Here is a 12,170-nt window from a genome sequence, read left to right as displayed (position 1 = left end):
TTCCTACCCGGCCACGAATCCGTCCGTACGCCGAACCGCCTCGGCTCACGCTAGCCCGTCCCGGCGCACGCTACGCCTATAAATAAAGCCCCACCCCACGCCCCCTCCCCTCTTTCTCAAACGCAACCCCCTATCCTCTCTCGCGGAGGAGATCGGATCGCATCCGCATCGGCGAGATCGATCGATCGATTTTAGCCTCGAAAAAGAGAAGTTGAAAGTTGAGCGACGATGGACGCGCGGTTCGCCTACTCGCCGGCGGAGATGGCCAGGGTGCAGCTGGTGCAGTTCGGCATCCTCAGCCCCGACGAAATCGTAATGCCCCGCCTCCCGCCGCCGCCTTGCTTTGCTTCTCTCTCTGCTTTCGGGTGGAGTTTGAAGTAGTAACTCGAGCGGGTTTGGTTTGCGTCGTTTGGGGCTAACTCGGCTAGCTCCTCCGGTCGAGCTCTGGATCTGGATGAACGGCAACCAACTATGATGGGGCGACAACACACAAGATGATGTTCAACATTAATATTAATTGTAACTAACTAAGCTCAACTTTTTGAAAAACCTAACTCGCCAAGGACTGTTGCTTGGTTGAGTCGTCGGCGCACTTTTTGCTGATCGAGCGGAATTAATAATACTTGAGTTACAAGTTGTGCCCCGTGATTGCCCGAGTTATTCGGATAACTCTGAGTTTGGCGGTTTTGGTAGCAGTTTGCACAGTTTTGTTTTGCGGGGTTTTTTAGTTTTTTTTTTTTGGCAAGGTTTAACAGTATGACTGTTTCAAAATATGAAGTGTATTGATTTGACCAAAATTTTCTAACCATTACCAAATTTATATAGAGAAAACAAAATAAGTAGATTGATGATATTGGTATATTTTGCTACAAACTCAGCCAAACATGGAAAAAATGACTTCTAGAAAAATTAATGCACACTTTGTCCCATAATACGCGCTGGTTTTCACAAAGGTTGGCCTTCACAAAATTTGACCAAGTTTATAGAGAAAATTATTTACCAAATATATAACATATCAAATTATATTTCACTGATAAATATTTCTATAAACTTGGCCAAAGTTGGCAGAGTTTGACTTCGATAGGTTTTAATAAGCATATAATTTGGGACATAAGGAACTTCTATTTTTAGAACGAAGGAGGTATATTAGTTTAACAAATGACCATTGACCGTTGTGCATTAATGATGGAGTGACATTAATGTTAGGATGCAATCTGATGGATTTTGTACGTGTTGCTTTGCTTCTGCAGCGACAAATGTCGGTGGCGGTGATAGAGCATGCAGAGACCATGGAGAAGGGGAAGCCAAAGCCTGGTGGTTTGAGTGACCCTCGTCTGGGCACCATCGACCGCAGGACCAAGTGTGAGACATGCATGGCTGGGATGGCCGAGTGCCCGGGCCACTTTGGCCACCTCGAGCTCGCAAAGCCCATGTTCCACATCGGCTTCATCAAGACCGTGCTCTCCATCATGCGCTGCGTCTGCTTCAACTGCTCCAAGATCCTCGCCGATGAGGATGATGAGGTCTCCTTTCCTTTTAAGACGTACCACCTGCGCATTAATTTGACCAGTAGGTTAATTGTTGGTCAATGCATATTATCATCTATCTAAACTGAAATCATAACAATCATTGTTCTCACCATTCACTAGCTATATTTATGGCTGTCCAATTTTGCACCTATTCACTCAACATGCTATTGGTAGAACAAAAGAAGGATGAATGCATTGATGATGCATATTTTATTTCATCTATTATTGTCTTTGGTAAAATATAATCAGAACCATGGAGCATAATTACAAGCAACTTTACAGTTTCCTCGTGAACGAATTCTGAAAAGGTTGTTCTTGCGTGTTACTAGCTGCTAATTAAGCAATGTCATAGGGCGGGCCATCTACATATGGTTGTTGCCTCCCTTGATCTTGGCATATGTTATTTACCAGTCAGTGATATCTCTTGCAGAAGGATGGCAAGTTCAAGCAGGCTCTCAGAATCAAGAACCCAAAAAATAGATTGCGAAAAATACAGGAGGCTTGCAAGGGCAAAAAGGTTTGTGCTGCGGGTGAGGACGATCTTGAGGGTCAGGATCAGATGGACACCGATGAGCCAGTGAAGAAAAGAGGTGGCTGTGGTGCTCAGCAGCCAAAGATCACGGTCGATGGTATGAAGATGGTTGCAGAGTTCAAAGCAACAAACAAGAAGAATGGCGATCAAGATCAACTCCCTGAACCAGTGGAGCGGAAGCAAATTCTCTCCGCCGAGAGGGTATTTACATTATTATCTTTATTATTACTCAATTCAGTAAACTACTAGGTTATAAGAATTTTTTGTTTAACCGCATCATGGTAAATTTGTTGGGGCAGGTTCTTAATGTTCTCAAGCGTATAAGCGACGAGGACTGTCTTCTGTTGGGCCTGGACCCTAAATATGCGCGTCCTGATTGGATGATACTGCAAGTCCTTCCGATTCCTCCGCCGCCTGTGAGACCATCTGTCATGATGGACACTTCCTCCAGAAGTGAGGTTAGCCCACTAGGCCACTACTACTAAAATAATTACTATGAATGCAATGGTTGGTTGGTTCACATGGCAGATGACACCCTTTCACTCACTGTTTGTTTATCTTGCCGTTTCTACAGGATGATTTGACTCATCAATTAGCAATGATAATTCGGCATAATGAGAATCTGAGGAGGCAAGAGAGAAATGGAGTCCCAGCCCACATTATAACAGAGTTTGCTCAGTTGTTGCAGTTCCACATTGCGACATACTTCGACAATGATCTTCCAGGACAACCACGGGTGAGTAGTCGGTCTATAAGTGCACTTTCCATAATAATTACTCCCTCCGTAACTTAATATAAGACGTTTTTGACAGTGTCATAGTGTCAAAAAACGTGTTATATTAAGTTACAGAGGTAATAATCACTGATGGACAAGTAGTTGACCTGATTACCTTTTGCCGAAATATTCAGGCCACTCAGCGTTCTGGACGGCCTATTAAGTCAATCTGCAGCAGGCTGAAAGCAAAAGAAGGCCGGGTCAGAGGGAACTTAATGGGGAAGCGTGTTGATTTCTCAGCTCGGACCGTCATCACACCAGACCCAAATATCAACATTGATGAATTGGGGGTGCCATGGAGTATTGCTTTGAATCTGACATACCCAGAAACTGTTACTCCATATAACATCGAGAGGTACGCAGTGTATTTGCCATTCTTACGTAATCACTGTTATTGCATTTATATTTGATAAGTCATGTCTAAATCCGATATGATTATACCAGGTTGAAAGAACTAGTAGAAAATGGGCCTCACCCTCCCCCAGGAAAGACAGGTGCCAAGTACATTATCAGGGAAGATGGCCAGAGGCTGGATCTTCGCTATGTGAAGAAAAGTAGTGATCAGCATTTGGAGCTGGGTTATAAGGTGAGTAACATGCAGTAGCCATTGTTGCAGCATCTACGTACCTACTGTTTTAATGGTGACATCACAAAAATTGCCCTTTATTTTAGCCTCACCCGTTTTGTGCTTGACTTCTGATCTCAGGTGGAAAGGCACCTCATTGATGGAGATTTTGTTCTTTTCAACCGGCAACCCAGTCTCCACAAAATGTCTATCATGGGGCATCGCATTAAAATCATGCCCTACTCAACTTTCCGCCTCAACTTGTCTGTCACGTCGCCATACAATGCAGATTTTGATGGAGATGAAATGAATATGCATGTTCCTCAGTCATTTGAGACCAGAGCTGAAGTTATGGAGTTGATGATGGTGCCAAAATGCATTGTGTCACCTCAAGCGAATAGACCTGTTATGGGTATTGTTCAGGACACACTTCTTGGGTGCCGAAAAATTACCAAAAGGGATACTCTCATTGAAAAGGTGGACTAACAATACTCTCCTTCAACACCTTCTATATTGAATTGTCTGTGTAGTTTTGTAGCCTAATTAATGTTGTGAAATTTCTTCCAGGATGTATTTATGAACATCTTAATGTGGTGGGAAGATTTTGATGGGAAGGTCCCTGCCCCTGCCATTTTGAAACCAAGACCGATTTGGACTGGCAAACAAGTTTTCAACTTGATTATCCCCAAGCGAATCAATTTAATTAGATTTTCAGCCTGGCATGATGAAGAAGAAAGCAGATTTATTACTCCCGGTGATACTGTGGTCCGGATAGAGAAGGGAGAGCTTCTGTCTGGTATACTTTGCAAAAAAACGCTTGGGACATCAATGGGAAGTCTTATTCATGTTATTTGGTAAGTTATAAAAGTCGTACTGCTGTTTCTCTTTTTAGTACAGATGTTCTCCACTGCTAAATAATAATTTTGGTTTAACTGTTTGCAGGGAAGAGGTAGGGCCAGATGCCGCGCGCAAGTTCTTGGGTCATACACAGTGGCTCGTCAACTACTGGCTTCTGCAACATGGTTTCAGTATCGGAATCGGGGATACGATTGCAGATGCAGGTACAATGAAGAAGATTAGTGACACAATATCAAAAGCTCAGGATGATGTGAATGAGCTTATCAAGGAAGCGCGTGACAACAAGTTGGAACCTGAGCCAGGACGCACAATGATGGAATCATTTGAAAATAAAGTGAATCAGGTACTACTGCTGAATGTCCTTGTTTGGTTCTTCCATCATCAGTTTTTTTGGTAGACTTGTTATGACATCCATTTTCCATGTTAGGTTCTTAACAAGGCTCGTGATGATTCTGGGAGTAGTGCTCAGCAGAGTTTGTCTGAGAGCAACAATTTGAAAGCTATGGTCACTGCAGGCTCAAAAGGCAGTTTCATTAATATTTCGCAAATGACCGCTTGTGTCGGACAGCAGAATGTTGAAGGGAAGAGGATCCCATTTGGTTTTGCTGGTCGTACATTGCCCCACTTCACGCAAAATGACGACAGTCCTGAAAGCCGTGGATTCGTGGAGAACTCTTACCTTCGAGGCCTGACACCACAGGAATTCTTCTTCCATGCTATGGGTGGTAGAGAAGGTCTGATTGATACTGCTGTGAAAACTTCCGAGACTGGATATATTCAGCGGAGGCTCGTGAAGGCCATGGAGGACATCATGGTGAAATACGATGGTACCGTTAGAAACTCCCTGGGTGATGTCATTCAATTCTTGTATGGAGAAGATGGCATGGACGCTGTTTGGATTGAACCACAGAAATTGGACTCCCTCGGGATGAAAAAGGCAGAGTTTGACAATGTATTTCGTTATGAACTGGATGATGAGAACTGGAGGCCCACTTACATGTCGCCTGAAGATGCTGATGTTTTGAAGACAGTTCCTGATATCAGACTTGTGTTTGAGGCAGAGTTTCAGAAATTAGAAGCTGACAGGTTACAGCTTGGGACTGAAATTGCCACGACTGGCGACATTACATGGCCTATGCCTGTCAACCTCAAGCGGCTTATCTGGAATGCTCAAAAGACTTTCAAGATTGATTTGAGAAGACCTTCTGACATGCACCCGATGGAAATTGTGGAAGCAATGGATAAGTTGCAAGAAAGACTCAAGGTTGTCCCAGGAGACGATGCCATGAGCATCGAGGCTCAGAAGAACGCTACTCTGCTCTTCAAAATCCTGCTCCGTAGCACATTTGCTAGCAAGAGGGTCTTGAAAGAATACAGGCTCACAAGGGAATCTTTTGAATGGGTCATCGGTGAGATTGAATCGAGGTTCCTCCAGTCTTTGGTAGCTCCTGGTGAAATGATTGGATGCGTGGCTGCACAGTCCATTGGAGAACCAGCAACTCAGATGACACTGAATACTTTCCATTATGCTGGGGTTAGCGCTAAGAATGTCACCCTTGGCGTCCCCAGGTTAAGGGAGATCATTAACGTCGCCAAGAAGATAAAGACTCCATCGCTGTCTGTTTTCCTAAAGCCTGAGGTGAGCAAGAAGAAAGAATTGGCCAAGAATGTCCAGTGTGCCTTGGAGTACACTACACTACGTAGCGTGACCCATGCCACCGAGATATGGTATGATCCTGATCCTCTACGAACCACCATTGAAGAGGATGTGGAATTTGTCAAGTCATACTATGAAATGCCTGATGAGGATATTGACCCGGATAAGATGTCTCCTTGGCTGCTGCGTATCGAGCTGAACCGTGAGATGATGGTCGATAAGAGGTTGAGCATGGCTGAAATTGCAGAGAAGATAAAATGTGAATTTGATGACGACTTATCATGCATATTCAACGATGACAACGCGGATAAGCTCATCCTTCGTATCCGCATTAAAAATGATGACGAAGTTCCAAAACAGGATGAGGATGATGATGTCTTTCTCAAGAAGGTTGAGAGTAACATGTTGACTGAGATGGCCCTTGGAGGCATTCCAGATATTAACAAGGTCTTCATTAAAGAGAGGAAGGTGAATAAATTCGATGAAAATGATGGTTTCACTCAAAAATCAGATAACAAAGATAAGAACAAAGAGTGGATGCTTGATACAGAAGGTGTAAACCTCTTGGCCGTGATGTGCCATGAGGATGTTGACACAACAAGGACAACGAGTAACCATCTGATCGAAGTGATTGAGGTTCTTGGGATCGAGGCTGTCCGCAGGTCTCTCTTGGATGAGCTGAGGGCGGTGATATCTTTTGATGGGTCTTATGTGAACTACAGGCATCTGGCCATTCTCTGTGATACCATGACATACAGAGGTCATCTGATGGCTATTACTAGGCACGGCATAAACCGTAATGACACGGGGCCTCTCATGAGATGTTCTTTTGAAGAAACGGTGGATATCTTGCTTGATGCTGCCATGTATGCAGAATCCGATCACCTGAGAGGCGTCACAGAGAACATCATGCTTGGCCAGCTTGCTCCTATTGGCACAGGAGGCTGTGAGTTGTACCTGAATGACAAGATGCTGGAGCAGGCCATTGAGCTTCAACTCCCGAGTTTTGTTGAAGGCCTGGACTATGGCATGACACCAGCACCTTCACCCATCTCCGGAATGATGTCACCGGTGCCGAGTCCAAATTTCCGAACTTCCCCCGTTACAGATCATGCTCTTCAGTTCTCGCCATATGTTGGGGGCCTGGCATTCTCACCCGTCCCATCAAACTATAGCACATCCTCTGGGAGTGGTTACTGTCCATCTTCTCCGGTGTTCAGCCCAGGGCCAGGAGGACAAGGCTACAGTCCCGTCTCTCCAGTATACTCGCCACTATCTCCTATTTATACCCCCACATCTCTGAGCTACAGCCCCGTATCGCCCATCCATAGTCCAGAATCGCCAGTTTATAGTCCAGCATCGCCAGTTTTTAGACCGACATCTCTTCAATACAGCCCGACGTCGCCAGTTTATAGCCCGACGTCTCTTGAATACAGCCCGACGTCGCCATCTTATAGCCCAACATCTCATGCATACAGCCCGACATCCCCATCTTATAGCCCAACATCTCATGCATACAGCCCGACATCCCCATCTTATAGCCCAACATCGCCAGTTTATAGCCCGGCATCTTTTTCGACGTCGCCATATTATAACCCAACATCGCCATCATACAGCCCCACTTCGCATTCATACAGCCCTACTTCGCCTCGTTACAGCCCGGCATCACCCTCGTACAGCCCTACTTCACCGAACTATAGCCCTACATCCCCTGCATACAGCCCAACTTCACCTTCATACAGCCCTACGTCACCAAGCTACAGCCCAACTTCGCCTTCATACAGTCCTACATCGCCCTCTTACAGTCCTTCACGTGCTTATTCTCCAAGCAGCCCAATGATGATGAGTCCGTATAGTCAGCTTCCTCCAAACTACAGGTATTCATTCTGTTCATAGCTCAGGCATCTGTCCATACATGCATGTCTATGTTTAGCTTACTTGCATCTCTATTTCCGCAGCCTTGCCTCACCGACTTACTCACCTACCTCACCGTCATATGCTGCACAACCAAGTCCATCATACAGCCCAACAAGGTGAGCCCATTCCAATTGATCATCATCCTTGTTTTAACTTACAAGTATGCTGTTATTGTGACAATCAAGACATGGGTTTCCTAACGCATTGCCTGAGTGTTGCAGCCCGTGCACTGCCTCTGGAGGACCTAGCCCAGATTACAGCCTAACTTCCCCCAATTACAGGTAATGTGGATCAAGTTAATCTCTCATCTGCCCATGACTGATGAAAGTGCACCATTTGCTCATCTGACAATTGCAACTTTCATCGTGCAGCCCCAGCGCAAGCTACTCCCCGCCATCCACCGAGCCACAAACTAGTGACAAGGACGACGACAAGAGTGCTCCTTGAAGCCACTGGCTCGTGAAAATGGCTGCTGGCTGATGCAGAACCACGCACTGACACACTAACCTATTCTTATTTCATTGTATGTCTCTGAAACATGCAGAACCATGCAGCATTCCACATGTACGATCCATGTTACTATGAGTGGCTCGGTGCCACTCCTGGGCTGTTCAGAATAGGCAAGTCTGTAATGATGTGTTCTCGGCAGAATTCAATGCTATTGTTCCCATTGGAGCCCAGCCTTCTTATTTGTCAAAGTTAATGCAGTGACGAAGTGAGTTAATGCTAAGACACTGAATTATCCGTCGCTGCATTAACTTAGTTGTTGAATACTCCCTCCGTTCCTAAATATAGTCTTTTTAGAGATTCCAATGCGGACTACATACGGAGGAAAATGAATGAATCTACACTCTAAAATATGTCTATATACATCTGTATGTAGTCCTTATTGAAATCTCCAAAAAGACTTATATTTAGGAACGGAGGGAGTACATCGATGTCAGGTAAAAGAGAATGAAAAGTGTACTCTTGCAAGAAAAAAATGGTACCTCACTTCCAGCGTTAGCAGAAACAACTTGCAGGAGCAAGTCAGCGTTACTGGCAGCCGCTGCATACGCTGAGTTAGCTCACTTTTTGATGCCCGAAAATTACATCCATCGACTGTTACTATGCTGCATCAGAACATAAGATGGAAAATTCAAATCATACACATATACAGAGCTATGCCACTGTAATTTGTAAGACATGTGTTATTGCCAGATGCATTCATATCATGGAAGAGGCTATTATGCCTTTTGACATTCCCGTAGTTAAGATATTTGGATAATAATAATCTAAATTAGATGTCCATGTGGGTCTTTGTCTAGCATGCTTCACCTTTTACAGACTGTCTTGCTTGTACCAGAAGTACATTCTTACAGAACAGAGCACTGCACTGGAAAATTCGTGCTAGGTTAAAAGAAATTCTTGATTGCCTGCTTAGTTTCATGATTGTACGGAAGCTATACTTTCAGATGTCTTAAAGTCGACCATACATTAAGATCTCAGATGCGTTAAAGTAGACCCGATCATACATAAAGTTGTCCAAAAGTTTCTGGTGGTATGTTACACAGGTTTAATATTTGTTTACATACATTTGTCAATAAAATCTCAAACTGACGAGGTGGAACTGAATTCAAAATTACCTCTTCATCGTGATGTGCGGTTGACGCTGCATTTAAACCTTCTCTCTACTACATTTAGTTAAGATTGACCACAGGTATCAAAAACACACACAATTGGCAAGCAAGCACGACAGGCAGTGAACAGAGCTGCAATTCCTCCAAGTCAACAGCAATGTTCTAACTGGAAAATGGTTTATTTAGAGTCATCTTAACCAATCCTCGTACAGTCCTGCAAAGCTGCAAAGTTTAGGCTGATTTTTTGTTTTGTACTGCAAAAGAAAAAAAATTGGATCAGCAACGTTTTTTTACCAACAGTCAGTAGTGCATAGTACTAATGGTTAGCCAAATAAAAGAAGTTCTAGAAACTACCAACAAGTTCAAACATTAGAGCTGGACCATATTACCTGCTAAGAATCCTCTGAAGCTTAACATTTCAAAAGCCTCCTTCCACAACAGGCATATTGTTTCTTCAAAGGTAAGGTGACCATAGCCATTGCAGACAGAACTTTAAAGATTTTAATCCTAGCATGCCCATATTCTTACTCTTTTCCAACTGAACCTATTCAACCTTATCCAATGAAGAATAAAAAGAGTTGTGAATCATGCATTGGTGTCTATCCACTACTACTTGTCATGAACTAGTGGTATTAGGACTTGAAATATATACTTTCTGCATTCTGCAGTCACATTTACTCATGACTACAAAACCAGACTAGGAACAAACTAAGCAGCACTCACAATACGTGTTGTATGAGATTGCGTGGAAATCGGTATGGCCTATCCTATAGCATCTATAGATTTAATAGAAATTGGGTTCTAATACAGGCTATGATTGCAGATTGCAGATAATTCTGATCACAACAGCATCTCCTATATAAGGTCAGCTAGGAATAGGATACATTAGTGGTGCAGCTTCTAAGTAATCTGAAGAATTATTCAGGATCATTATCTTCATTTTGCGAGCAATCTTCTTAAGCATGTTCGTTACATATGCTCCCTTAGCTGCATAAACGCTTTAATCTGTCTGTTTCACTGATGACATGTAGCCATTCTATGAGAGCATCCATGGTTACTTTATCAGGTGTGCACCTCTCTTCCCTCATCTGGTCCATCAGTTCAAAAGCCTTTTCTAGTATCTTCTTATCCTGAAATCCCTTCAACAATGCATTGCAGGTGAACATGCTTCTCCCTCATCTTATCAAATAGTTCAATGGGTGAATTAGTATCCCCGCTCTTGCAGACAAAGTTAATCAAAGTATTGTATATCACTGTGTTGGGCTGAGTACCAAAGGTGACCTCAGAAGACCGACAACCATCATCTTCCCCAATAACTCATCCACAGCCGAGAAATGTCCTACTATGCACAAAGCAGACAACAAGGTATTGTAGGTGTACACCACGCCACTGATAAGCCTCTGTAACCTCTTCCTCCTGCTAAATCCACCAATCAAAATATTGTATGCCTTTGCATCCAGCTGAAACCCTGCCTTCATCATCGACGACGCCAAGTCCCAATATCATGGTAAAATACATGACTTCATCTGGTGAGAGCCCTTAATCCACCATCTCATGGAACAAACCCAATCCATGGCTACACCCACACATTGTTACTGTGGAGGGAATCCCCAACCAGAGTGCTGTAGCCTGTCACGGCATTGCCGCTGGCTTCAGGCCAAGCCGTTCTTTTATCCTTGAAGAAGTCAGGAGCATCACCAATCCTCCCGCTCTTGCGCATCCCATCACGACAGTGTTCAGCACGAATGACAACATCCGGGCGAACGCGCGAGTTTGGGCCGGGCATTCCATCGAGCGACCTGAGCGCGGCCGGCTTTGCAGAGCCCGTTGGCAAGCATGCCATACCAGGCGACGTCGGGCCGGACGGCGGCGTTGCGCGTGGAGGCAAGGAGCTGGGTTGTGCCAGGAGGTCGAGGACGCGGGCGAGCGCGGCCAAGGGGGCGTTGAACGGAGAGGTGACCGGCGCGGAGGAATCCGGCTGCCTGGGCGGGGGATGAGCAGGGGCGCGAAAGAAGCCTGGAGAGGAGTCGCGCGGAGGTGGGCGGGAGGCGGTGGCACCCGGGGTGGGAGAGGAAGAGCCCGAGGGAGGCGGGGGTAAGAGCGTGGGAGGGCGCGCGGCGAGGAGGGAGTGGAGCGCTTCGGCAAGGGAGAGCGTGGTGAGAGAGAGGAGGCGGAGGGAGCGGGCGCGGAGAGGAGGTCGGCGACGATGGGGTCAGAGTCTGCTGACCGCCGCTGCGAGACGCCGGCCGGACTGCGGACATGGTTGGCAGCAGTCAGGCGGCGGGGAGGGGGCGGCCGGCCGTGGGGATGGTAGAAGGGTAGGAGACCGCGAATGACCGATGGTGGCCGGGCTCCGGTGAGCTCGTTTTAAAAAAGCATATTTTCATAGCTCAAAATAAATTGTCCTCCCTCCGTTCCTAAATATTTGTCTTTCTAGAGATTTCAAATGATCACCACATACGGATATATATAGACATATTTTAGAGTGTAGATTCACTCATTTTGTTCCATATGTAGTCACCATTTGAAACTTCTAAAAAGACAAATATTTAGGAACGGAGGGAGTACAAAGAGAAATAAGTACTCCCTCCGTCCCATAATATAAAAGCGTTTTTTACACTTTCACATGTGGCATATGAGAAAATGACAAACACTCAAAACGGGCCGACTTTTCTTTTTGTTGCGCCAGATTTTGTCTTTTTTAAAGAGCATACAAAT

At 45.0% G+C, this 12,170-nt stretch overlaps 1 protein-coding gene and 1 pseudogene across 1 annotated transcript; one reads left to right on the top strand and one right to left on the bottom strand.

The window, feature by feature from the left end:
- The first annotated feature begins 228 nt into the window (after window positions 1-228).
- Window positions 229-8,280, top strand: LOC109733985 (DNA-directed RNA polymerase II subunit RPB1-like). Its single transcript, XM_073498390.1, has 14 exons — window positions 229-312; window positions 1,251-1,523; window positions 1,960-2,262; window positions 2,361-2,519; window positions 2,636-2,797; window positions 2,971-3,191; window positions 3,281-3,422; window positions 3,543-3,878; window positions 3,969-4,255; window positions 4,344-4,602; window positions 4,687-7,793; window positions 7,875-7,949; window positions 8,055-8,114; window positions 8,205-8,280. The coding sequence occupies exons 1-14, from the start codon at window positions 229-231 to the stop codon at window positions 8,278-8,280; spliced, it is 5,544 nt and encodes a 1,847-aa protein (XP_073354491.1).
- LOC109733986 (pentatricopeptide repeat-containing protein At2g17525, mitochondrial-like) lies at window positions 996-11,769 on the bottom strand (annotated as a pseudogene).
- Between the last annotated feature and the right edge of the window lie 401 nt (window positions 11,770-12,170).

The sequence above is a fragment of the Aegilops tauschii genome, chromosome 5 (genome assembly GCF_002575655.3).
Source record: "Aegilops tauschii subsp. strangulata cultivar AL8/78 chromosome 5, Aet v6.0, whole genome shotgun sequence".
In the NCBI taxonomy this organism is placed as follows: domain Eukaryota; kingdom Viridiplantae; phylum Streptophyta; class Magnoliopsida; order Poales; family Poaceae; genus Aegilops; species Aegilops tauschii.
The sequence above is the reverse complement of the archived record's forward strand: the minus strand, read 5'-3'. Positions and strand labels throughout refer to the sequence as shown.

Bases quoted from the DNA above. Each gene is read 5' to 3' on its own strand.
- LOC109733985 (XM_073498390.1), top strand. From the start codon at position 229: ATGGACGCGCGGTTCGCCTACTCGCCGGCGGAGATGGCCAGGGTGCAG. The intron at 2,798-2,970 runs GTGAGTAGTCGG...CGAAATATTCAG, and splicing joins ATCTTCCAGGACAACCACGG to GCCACTCAGCGTTCTGGACG. The intron at 4,256-4,343 runs GTAAGTTATAAA...AACTGTTTGCAG, and splicing joins AGTCTTATTCATGTTATTTG to GGAAGAGGTAGGGCCAGATG.